General features: G+C 47.3%; 1 protein-coding gene across 4 annotated transcripts; it reads left to right on the top strand.

The window, feature by feature from the left end:
• Positions 1-24,233, top strand: LOC308136916 (filamin-C-like). Of its 4 annotated transcripts, XM_080505461.1 has the most exons (47): positions 1-691; positions 3,102-3,350; positions 4,962-5,059; positions 6,149-6,299; positions 6,788-6,906; positions 7,099-7,176; positions 7,281-7,443; positions 7,577-7,777; positions 7,942-8,049; positions 8,721-8,858; positions 9,058-9,184; positions 9,274-9,410; positions 9,515-9,708; positions 9,794-9,907; positions 10,023-10,166; positions 10,336-10,459; positions 10,748-10,908; positions 11,029-11,119; positions 11,277-11,446; positions 11,546-11,663; positions 11,759-12,021; positions 12,155-12,752; positions 12,965-13,138; positions 13,964-14,126; positions 14,266-14,594; positions 15,376-15,499; positions 15,657-15,813; positions 15,896-16,085; positions 16,183-16,206; positions 16,316-16,557; positions 16,651-16,750; positions 16,837-16,977; positions 17,077-17,205; positions 17,311-17,484; positions 17,620-17,784; positions 17,906-18,109; positions 18,202-18,354; positions 18,450-18,572; positions 18,685-18,945; positions 19,864-20,133; positions 20,269-20,406; positions 20,566-20,681; positions 21,526-21,658; positions 21,781-21,957; positions 22,117-22,335; positions 22,785-23,021; positions 23,475-24,233. In XM_080505461.1, the coding sequence occupies exons 1-47, from the start codon at positions 319-321 to the stop codon at positions 23,660-23,662; spliced, it is 8,250 nt and encodes a 2,749-aa protein (XP_080361587.1). In that variant the 5' UTR covers positions 1-318; the 3' UTR covers positions 23,663-24,233. The 4 variants fall into 4 exon arrangements, with proteins under 4 accessions (XP_080361587.1, XP_080361589.1, XP_080361586.1 ...); XM_080505463.1 differs by lacking the exon at positions 7,942-8,049; XM_080505460.1 differs by having other exon boundaries at positions 16,316-16,750.
• Positions 24,234-25,138: the final 905 nt, after the last annotated feature.

Below are 25,138 nucleotides of genomic sequence, written 5' to 3'. Positions count from 1 at the left end.
CACACCGAGAGGGAACGAACTACCGAGACGCACCGGATCACCCGCCACCGAACATCTCCGCCACATTCTCAGCAGAGAGCGACGACTTGTCGGGAGGGTGCCAATTAAAAAAAAGAAGAAGAAGAAGAATCGGATAATTTAATCCATCACCGTCTTGACTTACGTGGCTTCTTCGCAAAGACTTGTGAGAAGTTTGTGCGGCCGTTTGAACTCAGCCAAGTTCCCCCTTACGCAGCGCCAGAGCGCACTTTGCCACCGAGCCGCGAAAAGTCTCCGCGCGCACCTCGACCCACCCAAGGTATAAGACCGCCCGTCACGATGAGCAACAACCACGGGGACGACCAGCTGCCTCCGCAGTACTACCAGGGCACCGACTTCGGGGAAGAGGAGGAGGACGAGATGCCGGCCACGGAGAAGGACCTGGCCGAGGACGCGCCGTGGAAGAAGATCCAGCAGAACACCTTCACCAGGTGGTGCAACGAGCACCTCAAGTGCGTCAACAAGACCGTCACTGACCTGCAGAGGGATTTTGGCGACGGGCAGAAGCTCATCTCGCTCTTGGAGGTTTTGAGCCAGAAGAAGATGTACAGGAAGTATCACGTCAGGCCCAACTTTCGCCAGATGAAACTGGAAAATGTCTCGGTGGCTCTGGAGTTCCTGGACAGGGAACACATCAAGCTGGTCTCCATAGGTGAGTTGCTATCACATACAAACAAACAAACAAACAAACAAACAAACAAACAAACAAACAAACAGCAAAAAAACCATCAAAACCTTTTAAGTACTGCATAGTATTAGATTACAGTAGATTCCAGTTGGTAAGGTTTGGTGCCTTCTGATATTCGCGATGCTGTCATGTCTTCACAAACATGCTGTCACGCCCATCCGGGAGCTGCCTTATCAGCCCAGGTGTCAGCCAGCGGTGAGGCATGGCTCTCGCAGGCCTCCGGTAAAGCCGTGTTGAGTTGAGGTCAACAGCTTATTGGAAAGTTACTGCCGAGGTGCCACTGACATCATTAACTCGTGTCAAGGCCAGGACCCAGTGACTCCACTGCATTGCTTCTCGCCGACTCCCCACCGCAGCCATGTGGCAAAACTATGGGCTTCAAATTCATTAGGACTGTGCTAATGAGAATGACACCATTTTTATATTTATGGACAGCAGTCACACACACACACACATGCCTGGATAGACAAATACACACACACACACACACAGTCACACACAAGGCTTGTCTCTGTGAGGTCAGGGGTCAGAGCTGCTCACTGGGGTGCTTCGTTGACAGCCAGTTGCTGTCCCGAGCATATCAGCAACTCTTGTGAGGTGAGGATTAACTCTGCTGGGATGTGAGGGATCAGGCTGTGCTGCAGACAGCTGAAGTTACAATAAAATTGTTGTTGATTTGCGGAGTCTCTCCCCCACCTCACATCTATCCAGTCACAATAGCTGGACTTCGCTCCAACGAGAGTGTCACCTTTTAAAAAAATGTTTCATGACTCAGGAGAAACTCGTAGTCTCGTGTGAAAAACCCCTGGCTGCTCTAAGAAGATGAGTGGTTTCATTATACACCTGTAGATAACCTCACAAGTCATACAGGCAAATAGTTATAAAGGCTCTGACAGGACATTTTTCTGTTTCGGTGTCTAATGATCCTGCCACACGCTTGAGTGAAATTCCTGGCATGGCTGAGGCTTTGGCCGTTGGACTGTGAAGGCCACAGCGTGTCCACCTGGACAAGAACTGAGCCAGTGTGTGTGTGTGTGATGACATTGAGAGGAAGCTCTCCGAGGCAATCTGAAATCTCGAGGGGTCCCGATGATTACTGAAGGCCACAGGTCACAATCACAGATATTACCTCAAAGTCTGGATGTTCTGCATGGCGCGTCTGGGACTTGATACGTCGACGTGCGTCTTTTTACGGGTGGGGGGAAACAGACACACACTAGCTCACATTGCTGTGACAGAAACAGGGCGTGATAATAAAAGGCCTGGCACCCTCTCCACAGCATGCGGCACTAGTAGGTCAATGCAGTCTTCTTTAAGATAATGTCTCATGCTCATTACAGTGATCTGGGGATGCAAAAAACAACAAAAACAAAAAATGAAAAATCACCACCAAATTAGCTGCACATGTGCCACAGTGTGAAACCAGATCCTCTTTGATGGACGTCTCTTTGACCAACACAGTTGCCCTTAAAGTCGGGCCACAGCAGGATCAAAGCCACATTTGCCCGACTGTGTCACCTGCCGCTGTCCGTCAGACAGTGACACGTCAAACATTAGCTTCTGTCAGGGGGCCACCGATTTGCAGGGAGAAAAAAAAAAAAAAAGTTAAATCAGCCTCAACAAAACAGCCTTGTAATAAACAACTGGCATCAAAGGCCCTCTCGTATTAAAAGTCTCACTGAATTAACTGGAGTGTATCGTACGAGATTAGTCGATGGAAAGTCTACCACTCCTCTGAGGTTATTTGGTTTAAATGGCTGAATTTCTAAATTAGAGTGGATTTCTAAATGGCTTATTTGACAAACTTTTCCTCAGAGAACTTCAGGAAATGAGCTGCGTGCTCACTGTCAATGAGACTAATCTCCACCTATTTGATTTATCGCACTCCGGCGCTACAAGTTTAGGAGGTAATTGAAATCCGAGTGGTATTTATGCAGAGAGGGATCTGTTTCCACATATCCTCAGCTGTCACTGTCTTCAGAGTACCATTGTGACTGGATGACAGATTGTCAGGGGTCCTCAGCCAGACAGCTGTCTGAGTGAAAGGGGCTCGGGGGAAGCAGCGAGGAGCATTAGATTCTTGTCTCCTCAGCAGTCAATCATCATTGTTTATTTTTCTACCAGGAATGGGACGGTCAACTTTTTCAGATTGGCCAAGAAAGATATTTCTTACTTTACACTTGTGTTTACATCTTACTTGTCAGTAGGGCCAGCAGCAAACTATAAGCCCTGTATTGTTTTTTTTTTATCAGAATGCCCTGTAAACTACCGAAATGTGCCAAATCCATTCAGCTACTTTCCCGGCTCGCGCTGTGAACTCTCACAGGTTTTTAAATCCTCACGAACTGTGTTGTTGTCTCTTATCGAACTCCAGACAGCAAAGCCATCGTGGACGGGAATCTAAAGCTGATCCTCGGTCTTATCTGGACCCTCATCCTCCACTATTCCATCTCCATGCCCATGTGGGACGACGAGGACGACGAGGAGGCCAAAAAGCTGACCCCCAAACAGCGCTTGCTGGGCTGGATCCAGAACAAGGTGCCCCAGCTGCCCATCACAAACTTCAACCGTGACTGGCGGGACGGCAAGGCCCTGGGAGCTCTGGTTGACAACTGTGCCCCTGGTAAGAAGCGAGCGGCAACAGGCCGCGCGGTGGGATTGCTGAGTCAGAATTACATGCACCGCCTGCTGACCGGCCTGCTGTGTTCGCCGGTTTTCCTCGGTTGCTATGTTGGTTTGAGGTCAGGCATCTGCCAATCAGTGCATTCGAAACGGTATCAGTTTCTCGGGGTAATCTGTCCACACACACACACACACACACACACACACACACACACACACACACACACACACACACACACACACACACACACACACACACACACACACACACACACACACACACACACACACACACACACACACACACACACACACACACACACACACACACTGAGACACACATCCAAATTCAGATTTAGATGTCAGCCAGTTGTAATCTGTCTCTGGAGAGCAGGTAGTGTCAGTGGGGTGAGGAGGGTTAGCTGATGGCCGGAGGACGTCCCTGCCAGCTGTCCCACAATGACTGAAGCGATCGCGCTGGCGGTTTCAGGCCCCGGGGCCCGGGCCTGGCGTTAGTGTTTATAGCCTCGCCGCTATATTACACCCCCAAATTTGGGCACCATTCCTCCTCTTCTGTCAAGGGGATGCTTGGCCCTACATCAAAATGCAGGGTAATCTGTCACGGGGAGGTGCCTAAGCCACAGATCCAGGGACCACAAGGCCACGGTTTGAGTCATTGCCAGTCCAGGCTTGTTCCTCCAACGCTGAACATTAGCGATTCCTCTCCTAACTGCGCTCCACAGAGCAAAGAGGTGGAGGAGGAGAGGAGTGTAGAACAGCGTGTTTAACTGTGTTTATATGAGCCATTGATCAGGGGAGACGCATCTTTCAAACACTGTGCTGCAACGCTGACCATACAAGGTTGTGTTGTTTCATCAGCTCACACTAAACAGCAGCACTACTGACGAAACCAGCTCTGCTTTGAAGCACAGAAACACAGAAACACACTCTTCACTCATTTACACGTTTGCAAAAGAGGATCCTCACATCTGCAAAAGAGGATCCTGACCCTAAAACAGGGCCGCTATTGGTTTTGACAGGCAATTAGTTTTAGTTTCCAATAGTAACATCCAGTTTTCTTGTACAACTAAGACATATGCCTGTCTTCACCGCGTTACCGTGATGTTGGAAAGCATTCATAGTGACATGGTGAAGGGCCCTGCCGGCTTCCTCCTGAAATGACAAGCCGTACTAAGCTTCCACACACTCCTTCCCTGCAGTTTCATTCAGACTCAACCCCGTTAATACCGTGGTCCTGTGTTTATATTAATTGGATGATCGTAGTCTGTAGTGTGCCTGCATGGGCCACTTGAGTGAGTGGCCCACTCCATTGCCAACACTAATCCAATTTAGGTATTAGCAGCACATTGCAGGCTAGCTTCAGCTGCAGTGGACGTACCACGGCGTCTGTTCCAAGTTGTTTCTCTTCAACAGTTGAAAAAAAAACGTATTGAGTGCATTGGGGCCCCGGCGGTGTGGGTAAGGTCATGCAGCGTTGTCGTTAGAGGTGTTGAAGAGATAGTAGTGACAGCCCAAGTGGCCTTATTATAGCAACTGCAGTGTACCGCTGGTCGTTGTGCCATTGTCTAATTGCCCTTCTGCATTCTTTCAGGTTTGTGTCCCGACTGGGCCAAGTGGGACCCCAAGCAGCCTGTGGAGAATGCCCGCGAAGCCATGCAACAGGCTGACGACTGGCTGGGTGTGCCTCAGGTAAGACGTCTGCCACAAAGTGCTTTTTTTCTAATCTCTGCAAGGCTGAACGGACACGTCTCAACGGACAGCCTGACAAGAAAGCACCAGTCTTTGCTCTGCTTTCTGACATTCCTCTTTAGGAAGACATTTAATGTGTGCAAATAAACCCAGCAGTTTCGACGCAATTCCTAATTTGTAAAGGCAAACAAAGCTCACCACATAACTGTGAGGCAATTCTTCACTGGAAAAAAAAAAAAGCCGTACTGTGTATGATGTGGAGCTCAGTGCTTTTTTTTTTTTTTCCAGGAGATCATGCTGGAGGGTGCCATGAAATATTTATTACCCAGCTACCTTCTAATGTTTCCATTTGCTTTATTGTAGCTCTCTGTAAGTCAGCGTGTAGGAGTTTTTATTTCGGAGAATCTGTGACTTTGTGGAGGTGTGAGATTTCTTAGCACCGTTGCGAGCCAGCCACTTAAAACAGAGGTGTAAATATGCCCGTGCTCATCAGAATAACAACGTGAACGGAGCATGACTACAGGAACTTCCCGTCCCGTTTGTGGGACTGCATCTCCATATTGAAATGTGCACCATGTCGGTTGTTTACTTGTTTGTCTAAGACACGGGGTTAGCTATTCTCCGTGAGGCTTAGCATTGGTGAGATAGCCAGGGGCTGTATGTCATGGCTCTGCAGGCCCGGGGGCTGGATTCCAGTGTGGTGTTGTTAAGGAGAAGTGGGAGAGGTCTGGCTCAGGATAAATCCCCCCCCGGTCGGCTTATTTAGGGCAACAATCCTTAACCCCGCTGTCCTGAGGTTAAATATAACCAGTGTGGGGCAGATAGGCAAACAAGTGCTCCTTGGGAAAGAAGAGCAAGAGGTGGAGGGAATAAATAAGTTTAATCCTTCTTCAATCCCATTGCACTATTGTTAAGAATGGAAAGTTGTACAAAGAGTACCCCATGCTATAGTACAATCACTTCACTAAATCAAGCTGTGTTGTCATGGTTATAGTCGTCTCCGGTTGTAGTCATGAAGTCAAGTTAAAGGGTACATTACCATTCCTGTTGATTACACTTACTTATTTAAATCTCCACTTCCTGTCCTAGGTGATTGCCCCCGAAGAAATCGTGGACCCGGATGTGGATGAGCACTCCGTGATGACTTACCTGTCTCAGTTTCCTAAAGCGAAGCTGAAGCCCGGGGCTCCTCTCAAGCCCAAACAGCTATTTCCAAACAAGGCCAAAGCCTATGGACCAGGTGGGTAACTCAACATGACTGCTTGCATGGCTCACAGGAGTTCATTTGAACACTATAAAATGAATAATGGATTTTTTTCTTTTTTTTTACCTGCTCAGTACTGAATATAAAGCAGTTCTGCTGGTAGCAATAGTATAAGCCTTTTCCTCTGGGAATCGTTCCAATATTTTTTTTGTTGCTGTATGTCACTTTGTTGTATTTCTCCACAAATGTTGCATTGCATCAAACCTTTTTGATGGGAAACAACATCCAATCTTAGCTTTGCTGTGTTTTTTGCTCCACATGCCCTTATTGCATGTATATGAACACGACCCAGTTAAAACTTTGCTCCTGTGTCTACAGTCATTATAATCTAGTAGCACTTTTAAAAACATTTTGGATTATAAATTCTGTAAACTCAGTAAAATCCTTTTGTCAATGTTGAGATTGGATAATCAGTATCCAACTTCTTTGACACTTATCTCCACTTTTCCATGTTTACCTGAAAGGTATCGAACCCCATGGCAACAAGGTGCTGCAACCAGCGGTGTTCACTGTGGAGACGCTGGAAGCTGGCAGTGGGGAAGTCCTGGTGTATGTGGAGGATCCTGAGGGACACAAAGAGGAGGCAAGCCGCTTACTGTACACGAAAGTGACGAATGCTCAGAGAGAGAGAGAGAGAGAGAGAGAGAGATAGAGAGCGAGAGAGAGAGAGAGAGTGCCCTCAAGCCTGCTCACACAATCTGACTTCGTGCTGAATTTTTGTCAAGTGTCGCTATTGTTGATTGAATGTTTTGTTGCTGAACCTCTCAATCTCCAGGCTAAAGTTAAACCCATCAAAGACAAAACTGGAATCTACACTGTCACCTATGTTCCTAAAGTTGAGGGTGTCCATAAGGTACGTGTGCAATAGCAATAATAATTATGAACATCAATTTCAGAAACATGTATTTTAAAGTATCTAAATGTTATTTGTTGTTGTTTTTTCCTCTTCTACCTTAGGTAAAAGTGCTTTTCGCAGGCCAGGACATTGACAAGAGCCCCTACACGGTGAACGTTGCGAAAGCTATGGGCGACCCAAACAAAGTTCATGCCAGGGGACCCGGCCTGGAGCCGACCGGCAATGTGGCCAACAAACCCACCTACTTTGACATCTACACAGCTGGTAAGTATGGAAAAAAAAAACATCACTCACACACATTCAATAAACAAATGGTGTAATAGCAGACTTAAAGTGTTTCTCCTTCTTATTGATGTTTCATGATATGACAATCTGTCTTGTCTCATGGCGTATTCAGGTGCAGGTCACGGCGACGTCAGCGTCGTAATCGCAGACCCGCAGGGCAAGAAGGACACCGTAGAGCTCGTCCTGGAAAATAAGGGCGACAGTGTTTTCCGTTGCACCTACCGTCCCGTGATGGAGGGACCCCACACCGTCCATGTGCTGTTTGCAGGCCAGGAGATCCCCAAGAGCCCTTTTACTGTCAACGTCGCAGAGGGTGAGCCATCTGTCTGTGTTGTACATTACTGTCAGACAAATCAGATTTCTTAGCGTGCTGTTCGTGTCAGGGTGATCTATCCATCACAATCTACACTCATCGTCATTTTCCCCGGGAGCAGCCACCCTGCGGAGACCGTAACCCTTCCTATCTGTCATTTCTAGCTCCGCCCGTTGCGCCTCCCAAGGGAGTCCCACTGCAGATAGCTCCTCAGGCAGTGCGTACCCCTCCTGGAAAAAAGGGGGCTCCACCCCCAAAACCTGGCCGTCCAAGTTAGTATTGTCTGGGAGGAGAGGCTTGTTCCTCACTGCTCAGTCAGATCGCCCCAATGCCTTCCCCTGTGTCGGGGCCCTGCCGTCCCCCCCCCCCCCCCCCCCCCCCCCTCTGTGCTTTGTCTCAGATTAGGGTGCTGTGGCGCTATACCATGCTTGGTCGCCTTGCTTGATCCTCTTGCACCCCGTGCCTTGATGATCTTGTTATGTTCGGAGAAAGACGAGATGTAATATAGTACAAATAGGCTACAGATTGTCCTCGTTTGCATTCCTGTTAGTTCTTGCATCTCTTTGTTCTTCTTTGTTAAGTATCTTTGCTTTCGCTGTTGACATGTTTGTTTTCATCATGTCGGAATTTGCATCAGCCAGCATTCAGTGTGTCTTCAACATTTCAGAGCGACTGACTGAAATGTTGTCAGATGCTCCCTGAATATACTGTACTTTTTTTTTTTAAGACTTGTATCCAGCATCCATGTATTTGGTGTAATGTCTCTTGCCCGTGTGCATCATTCTCAGTTTCCAGGTTAATTCAGCCAATCTTTAAGGAATTCCAGCCGAACTGGAATTTGCTGCTGCCGATGCTGTCAAGTGCTGGCTGCTTGCAGCTTTTTTGCTTTGTGCATTATTTTTTTTTTCCCTTTTTTTTTCACACTTGTTGTTATTCCTTTCAGCCACAAATCCCAATGCGTGCAGAGCTACTGGCAGAGGGCTTCAGCCTAAAGGCGTGAGAGTGAAGGAGGTTGCAGACTTCAAAGTTTTCACCAAGGGAGCTGGCAGCGGTGCACTGAACGTCTCAGTCAAAGGACCAAGTGAGTCAGACAGCTCTCTCTCCTCAGCATCAGCACTCACTCCTCAATCCCACATTTTTTGGGAATTATTTCCTTTGTTTATGTGTTTTTTTGTCTGCAGGGCTGCATTTACCTATGCATATAATATGGCACTAAAGAAAATGCATGAAATCTCCCTGAGCTGATAAACACGCGTATTGACGATATTATTTCTCCTCAGCCGGAGCAGAAGAGCAAGTGAAAGTGAAAGATGCAGGGAACGGCGTGTACGAGTGTGAATACTACCCCCTTAAGCCCGGTAAATACACAGTCGGCATCAACTGGGGAGGTCAGCCAATCCCACGCAGGTAAGGTCCTATTGCAGCGGTCAGCGAGTCATTAACACAATGCAATAACAGTTATGTCAGGTAATATTGCGTATTCTTGTGTGCTGTAGTCCCTTCGAAGTGGAGGTGGGCCCGGAGGCAGGTTTCCAGAAAGTGAGGGCCTGGGGTCCTGGTCTCAAAACAGGCATGGTGGGAAAATCAGCTGACTTTGTGGTGGAGGCCATCGGGACCGAAGTGGGAACTCTGGGTGAGTCGTATGCAAATCCCGCATCGCCTTGGGACTTTTAAAAAGATGCGTTATTTCTATATACGTATATGTTTATTTGAAAAATGAATGCTTTCTTTGCACAGGCTTTTCCATTGAAGGCCCGTCCCAAGCGAAAATTGAGTGTGACGATAAGGGTGACGGCTCCTGTGATGTGCGCTACTGGCCTACTGAGCCTGGCGATTATGCGGTGCACGTCATCTGTGATGATGAGGACATCAAGGACAGCCCCTTCATGGCCCACATTCTCCCTGCAGCCAATGACATTTTCCCCGAGAAGGTAATGTAACCTTACTGAATTATGAAACATAAACAGCTTTACACTGCACTCATTCTGACCTATATTCTTCATCAAATATTCTCAGGTGAAAGCTTTTGGCCCGGGTCTTCAGCCAACTGGTGTCATTGTGAACAAGCCCACTGAATTCACCATTGACGCCCGCATGGCTGGGAAGGGTCACCTCAAGCTCTACGCTCAGGTATTCTGTGCACTAGTTTGTAGAACCTTCATTTTTTATTCATAAGAATGCATCATTTATATTGCATGTGGCCGCACGGACCAGAACTGACAGGATTTTCTTTGTCTCCACTAAGGATGCTGAAGGCAGCACCATCAACATCAAGATCACTGACAAGGGAGACGGCACCTTTCTGTGTGTATACACTGCTGTCAAGCCCATTAAACACACCATCATCATCACCTGGGGTGAGGTCAATGTCCCCAACAGCCCCTTCAGGGTAAGAGACGTGGTGATGTAGACCCACACACACACACACACATAGCCACACTTCAAACGGAGTCAATTTAGTGTAATGATACTTCACTAAATATAGACGAAATTAGACGAGTGCAGAAGCTGTACTTCAGCCAACTGCTTCTGTCTCAAGTGCACTGTGAATTCATTAGGTGCTGGTCGGCGAGGGATGTCATCCAGACAAAGTCAAGGTCTATGGGCCCGGGGTGGAGAAGACGGGGCTCAAGGCTAACGAGCCCACATACTTCACTGTGGACTGCGGCGAGGCTGGTCAAGGTGAGCCTGTGTGAGGAGTTGATGTGGATGGGTGAAAAAAAAAAACATCCTTGAGTTTAGTTGACTCCAAAGGGAATGGTGTCACTGGTAAGAACTGAGAAGCACAAAAAAAGTCCCGGAACACAGAGCAGATAAGTCGGCGAGGCCGAGCTGTGATGTCAGGTTGAGCGATAAGAAATGTGATACTTAAGATAAAGCTCAAGGCGGCGGACTGACCGCCTCAATTTATTCACTTCATCTCCTTTTGAATAACCTTTATGAACTGTGCTCATTGTTATGCGCCATTAGGAGACATCAGCATTGGAATCAAGTGCGCCCCGGGGGTGGTGGGCCCCGCCGAGGCTGACATCGAATTTGACATCATCAAGAATGACAATGACACCTTCACTGTCAAGTACACCCCCCCAGGTCCGGGCCGATACACCATCATGGTGCTGTTTGCTGACCAAGTAAGAATACAGTTGCCAGCTGAAGCAGAACTGATGGATTGTCTTATATCAACTGTGAAATGAAACTGTTTGTTTTTAACACTTATCACTTGACTTTTTTATTTTATTTTATTTTTTAAGGAAATTCCAATCAGTCCTTTCAAAGTCAAAGTGGATCCTTCCCATGATGCTGGCAAAGTGAGAGCCGAGGGTCCGGGACTCAACAAGACAGGTGAGTGAATATTTACATTTGAAAACGTTTGTTGTTAGCATACTAATGTAACAGGTGTTTGCGTTTGGGCCGCAAACCCACTGCCGCGGCTTGATGTCACAGATGTGATATAATGCGACGGGCCGCGATCGCACTGATGCCGACGCCACTGTTTCAGGTGTGGAGGTGGGCACTCCAACCCACTTCAACATCTACACGAAGGGAGCAGGCAAGGCCAAGCCTGAGGTGCATTTCGCAGCATCGAGCCCGGGAGAGGCGGTGCGTGACTTTGAGATCATCGACAACCACGATTACTCCTACACGGTCAAGTACACTGCTCTTCAACAGGTACTGCAGTCCTCTGAAATCCAGAATGATTCCAATGAGATCATTCACAATAGAGCCTGCATAAGTAAACATACATCTGTCTCGTTCTGTAATTTTCAGGGCAACATGGCGATTTCGGTGACTCACGGAGGCGATCCCATTCCCAAGAGCCCCTTCAACATCACAGTGGCTCCGGCTCTGGACATCGGGAAAGTAAAAGTGGAGGGATTAGACAATAGTGAGTTGCAAACATTGATTTATGTACACTTGCATAGATTTTCCAATAGAAAGAAGCAGTGGCTGAGTGTATCATTTTTTTTTTTTTTCTTGCAGAAGTGGAAGTTGGAAAGGATCAGGAGTTCACAGTTAACACAAAGGGAGCTGGTGGGCAGGGCAATGTGGGTGTGAAGATGACTTCACCCTCTGGACGACCAATCCCGTGCAAGATTGAATCAGACAAAGCCAAAGGCACTCACGGTGTGAAGTATATTCCCCCAGAGGAGGGGCAGTACAAGGTTGATGTCAGCTATGATGGGAACCCTGTGATGGGAAGCCCTTTTGGGGTTGAAGCAGTGATGCCTGCTGATCCTTCAAAGGTAAAAGTACAACAACAACAAAAAAAAATACTGTATCTCAGTCTGATATTTGTCCAAGTATCATTTCATGCACTGGGAGTGCACAAGAAAGATGCAGTGTTTGATGTGGTTTGTAAAATTGTATCTCAAACAGGTGCGAGCCTACGGTCCTGGCCTGAAGGGAGGCATTGTGGGAAAACCAGCACCGTTCACGATTGACACAAAAGGAGCTGGTGCTGGTGGGCTTGGCCTGACAGTGGAAGGTCCCTGTGAGGCGAAAATCGAGTGCCAAGACAATGGCGACGGCACGTGCTCGGTGTCCTACCTGCCCACCGAGGCCGGCGAGTACGCCATCAACATCCTGTTCGCGGAGAAGCACATTCCGGGCTCTCCTTTTAAAGCCGCCGTCCGTCCGGCCTTCGACCCCAGCAAGGTGACAGCCAGCGGGCCGGGTCTGGAGAAGGCGAAAGCAGGCGAGCCTGCAACGTTTACTGTGGACTGCACCAGAGCGGGGGACGGCGAGCTCACCATCGAGATTGTGTCCGAAACCGGGGTGAAAGCTGAGGTGCACATTCAGAAAACCGCTGAGGGCACTTTCTCCGTCACCTACATCCCTTCCTTTCATGGCTCACACACCATCACGATCAAGTACGGCGGCCACATGATTCCCCAGTTTCCAAAGGTCCTGCAGGTTGAACCCTCTGTGGACACCACCGGGGTGCATGTCTACGGACCAGGAGTGGAGCCCAGAGGTAACGCACAGTATAACCTCGCAATTAGTAGTGCTATTTAGAGTCGATGTCCTTCGTTAGTCAAACATAATCGTGTGCATTGGATCCATTAAATGTGAAGATCTTATATTGTTCCTCGAATACAACAGCTGGTGAATTGGTCTCAGTAAAGAAATATAAAGTCATGTGTTGCTCAGCTTATTTTTTGTTATTGAACCACCTTTTTTTTTTAGGGGTCCTCCGAGAAGTCACGACCCACTTCATCGTTGATGCCCGCGCCCTCAACAAGGTTGGAGGAAGTCATGTGAAGGTGCACGTCATCAGCCCCTCTGGCACCAAAACAGAAAGCTTCATTACCGACAAGGGAGACGGCACCTACAGAGTGGAGTACACGGCGTTTGAGGACGGTAGGGGAAAATGTCGAACGTCGGGCCGTGCAAGAGTGTTGAAATGGTGCAGTGTGGCGACAGGGCTGAGAAACGTGTCACACAAACTGTAATGTAGACAAATCAAGCCCAGCGCGGACAAATGGAAGATTCTGCACTGCACAGTGTGTCTGAGAAGGAGCACACAGACAGACATTAAAAAAAATAAAATAAAATCACTAACAGGTGCTGGTGCTGGGCGCCATGTGGGAATAAAGCAGGAGAGTGGGAAAAGAAAGAGCAAGTGAGGAGGGGGTATAAATACAGGATGATGCAGTGGAGCAATGATGTGAGGGGCAGAGAGCAGGGAGAAAGAGAGGGAGACAGGCTCTGTTTTATAAATAGTGTGCTCTGGAACAGAAGCTCTTAACCAGGCAGGTATGTGTGCTGAAGGCTGCCTGCACACAGCAGTACAGCAGGGGAATGACAGGGTATATTAATAGAGACCTATAACACAAAGCAAAAAGATCACAGAGCACTTCTCCACCACCAGACATGCTCTAATATCATAGCAGTGTGGCTGGCAATCTGGCATATAGGCCTACTGAGAGGGCGCTGTCAGGAAAAATGTTGTAACAGAATAATGAATAGGGAACAGATGTAATGTCTTGTACGTTCAGCATTGCGCCCGCACTCCAGATAGAGTGTTTAAAAAAAATAAACAGATATTTATCTCGCTGAAAAGGGACTATGACTTTGCCCGTAATTAAAATCAAAAGGCAGAAAGGTAATGTGTTTTTTGCTTTGACAAGTGAAAAAAAATAAATAAAAATGTGACTCCCATATGATGTATGGCTTTGTGTACAGGAATGCACCTTGTTGAAGTGCTGTATGACGAGGCGCCTGTACCTAAAAGCCCCTTCAGGGTGTCTGTCGTGGAGGGATGCGACCCGACCCGGGTGCGTGCATTTGGACCCGGGCTGGAGGGAGGAATCACCAACAAACCAAACTGTTTCACTGTGGAGACCAGGTACTGAAGACATTTCTTGGAAGTTTAATAACACCCTAAAAAAAATCATCTCTCAAATGTGTGAAGACAGATGAGACGCAATCAAAGACTGAAGACACATCCTTCTCATGAGGAAATAACTGTCGGCTTTTTCTCGTAGGGGCGCCGGCACGGGAGGGTTGGGTCTGACCATTGAGGGAGCCTCCGAGGCAAAAATATCCTGCAAAGACAATAAAGACGGCAGCTGCAGCGTGGAGTATGTTCCCTTCACCCCTGGAGATTACGACGTGAACATTAACTACGGCGGCCACCCGATCCCCGGCAGTCCCTTCCGGGTGCCGGTGAAAGATCCCGTGGATCCCAGCAAAGTCAAGTGTTCAGGACCAGGCCTGGGCAGTGGCGTGAGAGCCCACGTCCCTCAGACCTTCACAGTCGACTCGACTCAGGCTGGACAGGCTCCTCTGGATGTCAAACTCTATGGTCCAACAGGTGAGAACATACCGGGAAGGATATAATGAAAAGGCAGTGTTGCCGATAGCGGTTCATCTGCGATGTGTGTGAATAACCTTTTTGTGTTTAACGTTGCATGTTTGCATCATTCTACTGTGTACACGGGGTAAAATGATGAATACAATCATCTGTGTGAGCAGAGCGTGATTAATTACAGTCACAGTCTACATGAGTAACGGCGGTGCATGGAAACCAGGAGGGATGAATTTACGAGGGACGTCAAACAGCAGGTCTGACGGAGGGTTCAATCTCGAAAAAGAAAAGTTTGCACACTTTTAAAAGAAAATCAAGGCTATTCATCACAGGTTTTTCCAATGGATTTGTAGTTCTTTTATAAATACCAAAGCCAGAAACTGGAGTTCAGTCGATATTTGGAGGTGCTGTTGCTTTAATGACTCAGCCCAAATGACAGCAAATTTTGTTCTTCGTGGCATCTGAAGTAAAATGAGTTTGACACCCCTTATATTACTTTCAATTTTGGTCAAAATCATCTGAAACCCAGAAGGTTATATTTTTAGAGGAAAATATTTATTTCAATTTAAATGTGCACAAAATATTATCATGAAAATCATTTTATTGCACCATCTGTTCGGGTCTCATTAAAACATTTTCAGGGGGGAAAAAAATCTATTTACTTTTCAGTCTCAGACAGAGCTTGTTTTTTTTTTTTTAAACTATGTTTCTCCTGATAAAAAAAAACCTACAAACTGCAGACGTGTACACCGACAAATATCAATAAGCATTGTCTGTTATTCTCCAGGCACTGTGGAGCCTGTTGGTGTGAAGAACAACGGCGATGGCACCCACACCGTCCACTACACCCCAGCCCAGGATGGTCCCTACACTGTGGCAGTCAAATATGCAGACCAGGAGGTCCCACACAGGTAAAATATGCTTCAAATGATCTCCAAAAAGAAGTATCTTTATAGGTATCCATATTATACATATTATAGATATTATATATCTACTTTGCTGGATGGCTGAGAGGAATAAAAGTGCAATTGAGGCTTTTCATTTTCCAATTACACTCCTTCTCAACAGTCCATTCAAGGTAATGTCCCAGCCTGGGCATGACGCCAGCAAGGTGCGAGCCAGTGGCCCCGGCCTCGACACCAAAGGTGTGCCTGCAAGCTTGCCTGTTGAGTTCACCATCGATGCGCGGGACGCCGGCGAGGGGCTTCTCACTGTACAGATTCTGGTGGGTTCGGTGACCGTCTGCCGCGCGGCAAGTTCAGGACCGAAGCCAAGTTCGAAACTAACTTGAACTTGTTTACTCGCAGGACCCTGAGGGAAAGCCAAAGAATGCCACCATCCAGGACAACAGGGACGGCACCTACACGGTGTCCTATGTACCCGACTCCACCGGCCCTTACACCATCACCATTAAATATGGAGGAGATGAGATTCCTTACTCCCCATACCGCATTCAGTCTCTGCCCACAGGGGACGCCAGCAAATGTCGTGTCACCGGTAAGAAAACTGCAGCTCGTCCATCCTAGCCGTGGTGAATACAAATAATTTCTCTTTTTTTTTTCTGGACACTCAAGACCATTTTGTTTATTCGCAGTTTCCATCGGAGGACATGGCGTGTGTGAGTAACCAAGGCTTTGTTTTGAGATACAGACAAGTCGCACTGGAATAAATGTATTCATGTATGAATCTTTCAACCGTTGGTCTCCGTTTCCATATGTCTTTCACAGCAAGCCTCCAAAAGCTGCAAACCTCTGAGGATACAGTTATCACCGTGGACGCCAAGGCTGCCGGGAAAGGCAAGGTGACCTGCAAGGTCCTGACCCCACAGGGGATGGAGCTGGACATGGATGTGGTGGAGAATCACGATGGGACATTTGACATTTACTACACAGCCCCCGAACCTGGAAAATATGTAATCACCATCCGCTTTGGGGGACAGAATATCCCTAAAAGCCCGTTTCACGTGGTGGTAAGTGAAGAAGCATTATATTGCAGCTATTGTCACATTCTGCTGGGAAAGAAAAAAAAAAAAAAAAAAATCTCCCCCTTCCTGTATCATCAGGCTTCAAATGAGCCGGTGGCACCGCGTGATACTGTGGATCCACTCTTCCGTCCGGTTAACTTCCTCGTTCCTTTCACGCCGCAACAAGGAGAAATCACAGGTGTGATAAACGCCGCTCACGGAGCAACTCGATCCTGCACCCGTGAAATATCTGTCTCTTAGGTCGCTGACATTTTATCGCTCCAGGTGAGGTGCGGATGCCTTCCGGAAAGACTTCGCGTCCACACATCACCGACAACAAGGACGGCACCATCACGATCAAGTACCAGCCCACGGAAAAAGGCCTGCACGAGATGGACATCAAATATGAGGGAAACCACATCCCAGGTGAGCATATTAGGAGGGTGGACAGTAGTGGCTGTGTTTACTCATTAGCCCATCACGTGTGAGTGACAGTGACTGTTATCCATTGTGTGTGTCCTGCAGGAAGCCCTCTGCAGTTTTATGTGGATGCTGTGAACAGTGGAGTGGTGACTGCTTACGGTCCGGGTCTGAGTTACGGCATGGTGAACAAGGCTGCCACTTTCACCGTGGTCACTAAGAACGCCGGAGAAGGTGAGCATTACCTGGCCATTTGTGTTTTTTTTTTATTATAATTGTGCAGATTTTCTCGATAAAAACAGCCAAATCGCTACATAAAGGCACTTTGCCTCTACTCAGGTGGTTTGTCGCTGGCGGTGGAGGGTCCTTCAAAGGCCGAAATCACCTGTAAAGACAACAAAGATGGCACCTGCACGGTGTCCTACCTGCCCACTGCTCCTGGAGATTACAACATCATCGTCAAGTTCGACAACAAACACATATCTGGCAGTCCGTTCACTGCTAAGATCACCGGTGAGAGGAGTCCCTCATAAACAGACTTTTTCTTTTTATCCTCGAGATATATTATTCCCACTCAGTGTTTATGCTATAAATCAATTTTTACTGGTTGACAGACTTCTGAACCACAGTTTTTTTTTTAAATGTCAGGGGATGACTCTATAACCAGGACATCTCAGCTGAATGTGGGCACATCGGCCGACGTGTCCCTGAAGATCGCAGAGACTGATCTGAGCTCTCTGACTGCCAGTATCAGAGCTCCATCAGGCAATGAAGAGCCCTGTCTGCTCAAGAGGCTGCTCAACAGACACCTCGGTAAGATATTCCTTGGAAAGATACTTAAAAAAAAAGACAAGCAAAGTGAAAAACTGACGAGATATTAAAATAAACCTATATTTTAAGCATTCGTTTGTCCCTTTTTGTTTTTGTCACACAGGCATCTCTTTCACCCCCAAGGAGGTCGGTGAGCACGAAGTGAGCGTGAGGAAGAACGGCATGCACGTGGCCAACAGCCCTTTCAAGATCATGGTCGGCCAGTCGGAGATCGGCGAGGCGAGCAGAGTGAAGGCTTTCGGCAAAGGCCTGGTGGAGGCACACACTTACGAAATGGCAGAGTTTTTCGTGGACACGAGGAACGCGGGTAAGGATTGTAAAACCGTTTGCGCCGTTCACTTTCAACGGTTGGTCAGCCGCAAAAGAATTCACAGCACCACGGGCTGTGTTCACGCTCAGGTTACGGAGGCCTGGCACTGTCGGTGGAAGGTCCCAGTAAAGTGGATATCAACTGTGAGGACGTGGAGGACGGGACGTGCAGGGTGACCTACTGCCCCACCGAACCGGGCAGTTACACTGTTAACATCAAATTTGCAGAGAAGCACATCCCAGGTTTGAATTTATAATTTTTTTTTAACTCAGGAGGGATTTAAAACGACCTAAATATTTGACACCTGAAATAATGTCTGCGTGTGTGTTTCTTCCAGGAAGCCCATTCACGGTGAAGGTGACCGGAGAGGGACGGATCAAGGAAAGTATTACGAGAAAAAGACAAGCGTCGTCTCTCGCCTCTGTGGGCAGCACATGTGGTCTTAACCTCAAGATCCCAGGTGAATACAGAACACAGTGAGGTTGTGGTTAGAGGGCAGTCGGTAGCCTCCTTGAAATAAACGAGGCCGCCGTTCCCTCATTCTCACCGCTCTTTCCCCCCCTGCGTCGTAGGAAACTGGTTCCAGATGGTTTCGGCTCAGGAGAGGCTGACCCGGACGTTCACCCGGAGCAGCCACACCTATACGCGCACCGAGCGCACGGAGATCAGCAAGACGCGTGGCGGGGAGACCAAGAGGGAGGTGCGAGTGGAGGAGAGCACTCAGGTGGGAGGAGGAGGAGGAGGAGGCAGCCCCTTCAGAGACGTTTTTGGAGACTTTCTGGGCAGAGAGAGCCTCAGCAGCTTTGCTGGCATCACCGCCGCCAGACCTGAGGGTGAGTCCCAGTTTTGAGACGGCTTTTAAAATGTGCCAGCGCGCTGCCTTCCGTTTAAAACCTCCACTAAGCCGTATGTAGTTCCTCAAAAAGTTATCTCAGGGATTCACAGCCAAAAAGATTACAGCCGGTAAACACAACGCGTGACGAAAGTTTTACTGCGTTAACCAGCATGAAAGACAAAACAAAAACAAAAATTAAGAAATATAAACAATTATATATCCGATTGGGAGAAATTGGTATTGAAGAGTAAAAATATGTTCATAAATGAGTTTCTTTGTGAGCCCAGCAACAATGGACCATCAGCGCTCACTCAACACCTTTTCTAATAGATACAAAACTCCTTTTTTTTCTTCATTCTACTAAATGAGTGATATCTACTAACTGCATTTCATCTCACCATCAGAGGAAGAATGTGATCAATGGGATTCCATTAGAAGTGAAAAAAGAAAAAAAATCAGTTTTAATAATCAGTCATTTGGTTTTAGCGAGCGGCACAGTCAATAACTCATCTGTGACAAAATCAATGTGAGTTTTTAGTGCGAGTTATTTACTTCTATGAACAACACTTAGTGCTAATTTGCTTCATGTCAACTTCTCATAATATTTCCCAATTCAACATTACTTTTTCGCCCCACTGAAGTTGGCAGTACTCTAAACAAAGTTGAGTCATCAGCATACAGAGCGAGATCATCACTTTTTAAAAGCATATGGTGAATCATTAAAAATGTTAAATAATAGAGGGCCCCATATGATCCTGCGAGGAACAAAAACTGGCAAGAAGTTGCTGCGATGTGCAGAAAAGTAAGCCATCATCAGTGAGACAAGCTTAATATATATGATATATATTGAATTCGATGACGTATAAGACATGTCTTGTATCCCGTGTATCTGATACGCTGACTGTCCCTCACACAGTTGAGAGCGGCTCCCAGGCCATGACGGCACAGGTGACCAGCCCCGGCGGAAAGACGGTGGACGCCGACATCGTGGACGGGGGGAGCAGCACCTACAGCGTTCGCTTCATCCCCCAGGAAATCGGACCCCACACCGTCAACGTCAAGTACAGAGGCCAGCACGTGCCTGGAAGCCCCTTCCAGTTCACCGTGGGCCCCATGGGGGAGGGAGGATCGCACAAAGTGCGGGCCGGCGGCCCCGGCCTGGAGAGGGGCGTCGCCGCAGCACCTTGTGAGTTCAACTCTTGTCGGCGGAGAACTGCGTTGGCGCCAAACACGCCTCAAGAAAAAGCTTGATAAATGTTTCATGAAATGTTTTATAAATTCTTAACATGAACCTAATCTGGCTCTGTTCTGCACCCTCCAGCTGAGTTTAGCATCTGGACCAGAGAAGCGGGAGCTGGGGGCCTGTCCATTGCCGTCGAGGGTCCCAGCAAGGCTGAAATCTCCTTTGAGGACAGGAAAGACGGTTCATGTGGCGTCTCCTACATTGTGAAAGAACCAGGTATAACGTTTATGACACAGACGTTGCAAATTTGACCATTTGCATATTTATTTGACTTGTTGCTGTTTTGTTTGTTTTGGGGGTTTTTTTCAGTCTCTTGTTTTGCGCTTCCTCCGGTTCATTTGATAGTGAGAGTAAATAACCTGTCTGCCTCTCCAGGTGACTACGAGGTGTCGATCAAATTCAACAACGAGCACATCCCTGACAGCCCCTTCATCGTCCCCATTGCTACACTGTCAGACGAGGCCCGCAGGCTCACTGTCACGAGCCTCCAGGTGAGATCACACACACACACACACACCCACACACACACACACACACACACACACACACACACACACACACACACACACACACACACACACACACACACACACACACACACACACACACACACACACACACACACGCACACACACAGTCAAATTAATTTTGTTTGCACAACCTCAGCAGCAATAACGGACATAAAAACATCCACATATGCAACATATCAAGGTTGACTAACAGATGGCATGCAGCATAATGTATGACTGGGTGCAGATATTTTTGTCTAATAGCACTTTGCCCTTGAAGTGTAATTGAATGCCAGCGTTGGAGCCGCATCCGCGGTTATAAAACTGCGATGCTGGCCAGTGATGAAGGGTTGGATTAACTGTCCCTTGCCAATGTGGGGCAACGCAAGCTGTGCTGTGAAGGCACACAGCGACTTTATGTGATTGTGTGTTCCTGTTTGAGAAAGGAGGGGGGGGAGGGGGGACAAGATAAAGATACCTTTGACATCTTGCGCGACATAACAAGACAGATGTTTTATTTCTTTTCGCTGTCTCCATTACGGCTGCCAACAATGCTAATTGAAATGCCACTTCGTGGCGTGTTTCCACCAGTAGAAGCCGACTGATGTTGAGGCCCTCCTGTCCTCGGCACTAAACGCCTCACTGTGAACTTTAACCTTTCCCGCCTCTCACGCCCAGCTGTTCTGTCTATTCTCGTTCGACTGCGATGAGTCACGCACGCACACACACATGTGCACACACGCAGACACACAGTGTGTGGGCACAGCCACGGAGACACATACGCACACACACACACTGAAAGCATTTTCCTACCCGTCTCTTATAGGAGAAAGACTTGAAGGTGAACCAAGAAGCATCTTTCATGGTGCAGCGTAGCGGAGCGCGAGGTGTGGTCGACGCCAAGGTCCACACTCCCTCTGGCTCTTCGGAGGAATGCTATGTCACTGAGCTTGACAGCGGTGAGCACCACCTCCAGATTTGTAACAATAAATACATAAATTAATAAATAAAATAAAATAAAATCACCTTTTATAAATCCCTCTTCCCTTCATGGTTGAAAAATGTTGTTTGTGTTTTTCAGACAAGAGTGCAATCCGCTTCATTCCACGAGAGAACGGGGTTCACTCCATAGATGTTAAGTTCAACGGATGCCACATTCCTGGAAGCCCCTTCAACGTGCGAGTGGGAGATCCGGGGTTGATCGGAGACCCAGGCATGGTGACTGCACATGGCCCTGGACTGCAGGGCGGAACCACAGGTATAGGGCATACGACACACACGTACCGGAATTACCAATATGTTTCTATGACCCTTGTCCTGCCTCAATTTTGTATTTGTTTGCACAAAATTATGTCCGGCAAATGCGCAGCCCTGTAACCCATCTGTTTAAAATTCTGTGTTTTTCATATTCCACCAGGTGCTCCCTCGGAGTTTGTAGTCAAAACCTGCAATGCGGGCTCTGGCACTCTGTCGGTAAACATCGACGGTCCATCCAAGGTCAAAATGGACTGCCGGGAGTGTCCAGAAGGCTACAAGATCACCTACACACCCATGGCACCTGGCAACTATCTCATCACCATCAAGTATGGCGGGCCACAGCACATAGTGGGCAGCCCCTTCAAAGCTAAAATCACAGGTCTGTTTGACAATCATTCTCCCATCTGATCTGTGGGTGACAAGTGTCTGGGTTCCCAGACAAATGTTGCTCTGTAACAAGTGAGGAAGTTGGGACAATGTTATATCACCCACTTTTGCGCTGCTCAGTGTTACATGGGAGGCAAAAGATGGCTTTCTCCTGCAGAACAGTGATTCCCTTTTCTTTTCTTTTTTTTTAAATTGATGCAAAACAAAATCACCTTTAAGATTAAAATGAGTTCCCAGGTGTGCGGGAAGTTCACTTCATATGACAGTGGCATGGAAGCTTGATGCATTGTTTTCACTTTCCTAAACTCTTTGAACGAGTCGCAGCCTCTCTGACGGCCTCACGTCAGTGCAGTGTGTTCACAGTGTGTTATGTGAGCTCCGGACTGAGCCGAGATGACCTCCGATGACCTTTTTCCTCCTCTTTCTTCTTCACCACTACAGGAACCAGGCTGTCTGGGGGACACAGCCTCCATGAGACCTCTTCTGTCTTGGTTGAAACAGTCACCAAGACCTCCAAAGTGGGTGGCGCCTTCAGTTCCTCTTCCTCCTCCTCCTCTTCCGCCACCACCGCCACCAAACTGGCCTCCGACGCCAGCAAAGTGGTCTGTCGTGGGGCGGGACTGTCCAAGGCTTCAGTCGGACAGAAAAACAATTTTACCGTCGACTGCAGCAAAGCAGGTGAGATGACAAGGATAAGATAATATACAGATTTCATAAAGTAAAACCATTTTTATTTGGGACGGGGGGGGGCTCAGTGATATTTAGTGATTCAAATTATGTTCATAAAACATATTTTCAGATGTTTGTAGACAAATGAAAATGAAAAATAATTATTTCAAGTGTAACAGTTATAACCGTTACAGTCTATCGTTAAATAACTACCTTGGAGTTCAAATTACAACAATCTCACTGTGTGTGAATCCCAATATCTGATAAAAAAAAAAAACTGTCCAGAATTCAAGCAAAGATTACGACAAGGCAGAGAATGTGCTGAATGAAATTCGTCTAAATAGTAATTTCTTTCATTTGTCTGTAACGATGACAGATTAGTGTTCCGTTAAGATTGCATCCCTGAACACACATATCTGAACAAATCCCTAACTCCGGTGTAAATCTTCCTGTTCCCTCCAGGTACCAACATGCTGATGGTGGGCATTCATGGACCTCACACTCCTTGCGAGGAAGTTTACGTCAAACATATGGGCAACAAGCTCTATAACGTCACCTACACTGTCAAGGACAAAGGCAGTTACACCGTCATCGTCAAATGGGGGGACGATAACATCCCGGGGAGCCCTTACAAAGTGGCTGCACCATGAAGAAAAAACAAACAAACTTGCACAACTGGCCTGTTTCCTCTCCTCTGACCCGCCAACCTTTTTTGCCCCCTCAAGTGCAAGCATGAGTCAAACTCCTCAGTTCTTCTTGGCTCAGCTGTTTGCTGTCCAACAGACTGCAACATGCTCAACATGCTAAAAAACAAAACAAAACAAACAACCTGCAAGGACATTTGCTTCCAGCTTTACTGATGGCCAAACATGTATTGTGCCAAAGTTTTTTTGTATTAACTCCAGAAATTGCATTTTACACTTTACACTCACATGTATGCATCGACATTCAAATGGAAGGGAAAAGAAAAAGGACAACAATGTGGTTTAGAGGACTGTGAATGATCAGATATTTTGCTCAGAATTTCCTCACCCCTCTCTGTTGTTGTTGAATGACATGATGCAGAATATGAATCTTAAGAGATGCTGGAGAAATCAACAGTATTAAAGTGTGATGCAATATGGTTTTGTATGGTTTTAATATTGACTGTTTTTTTTTTTGTTATATTAACCTATTTTTCGTAAGTCTTTGCAGACCTAATAAAGATTTAATTGCTAACTTTCCAGACCCAAGTGACTGAATTTATTTGATTTCACACACTGCTGCCAGACTCTTCCCAAGTTCTCCACGAGACGGTTCACATTTTCATAGTTTCATCATGCGGCAATTTTCTGACCACTTCTGGTTTCTTCCATCTGAGCGGCTGTCAGGATTCCTCCTCTTGATCACAGAGGCTCTCGGCTGAGAATCTGGCCTGAATCCGTGAGGGTTTTGACAGTTATATATTTATTTATTTTCATACTTGTGTACTTATTTCCTTGCTTATGGGAAGCCCTTTAGAAACAATACTACGAGGTATGTGAATCTGTTGCAGCTCTTCATTTACCTTTAATGCAATATGAGGACGGCATTTATGAAACACTCAAGGGGGGGGGGCTCGATCAAGTCCGGTTATTTATGCCCCTGGACTACGTGTCCAGATGCAATCACAAGATGGCAGCATAGTCAAGCTCACATCTGCATCTGCATCGTCATCAAACGCACCAGAACTCAAGCTCCCATTGTTCCCAGTGAAGATTAAGTACACTGGCGTCAACACCAGGGTTCCTGCAGAGCGGAGAAAGCAGAGGCATCGGCTTCCATTGAGAGTGTAATTAATCCTGTTGGATCAGGGCTGGAACACAAGTGGTTTCTGTTGTGGCATCCTCATAAGTGGGTGGGTGGGGGGTGGAGGGGGGTGGGGGGGGGGGTCCTGCTGAGGCACAAATCAACCAGAAAGAAGTGACGTTCATCTTGTGGGTGTTCCAGTGCATGTACATGTGTGTGTAATCACTCCTGTCTCCTCCATGACCCGTGTGTGTGTGTGTGTGTGTGTGTGTGTATGTGTGTGTGTGTGTGTTTCTCTGATGTCCTCTGCAGGCTGCAGGCCTCGGTCCCACAGTGAGTCAACCACCCAGCCTCCACGC

Source organism: Blennius ocellaris (genome assembly GCF_963422515.1).
Source record: "Blennius ocellaris genome assembly, chromosome: 11".
In the NCBI taxonomy this organism is placed as follows: Eukaryota; Metazoa; Chordata; class Actinopteri; order Blenniiformes; family Blenniidae; genus Blennius; species Blennius ocellaris.
This window is presented reverse-complemented; position numbering and strand designations above follow the sequence as displayed.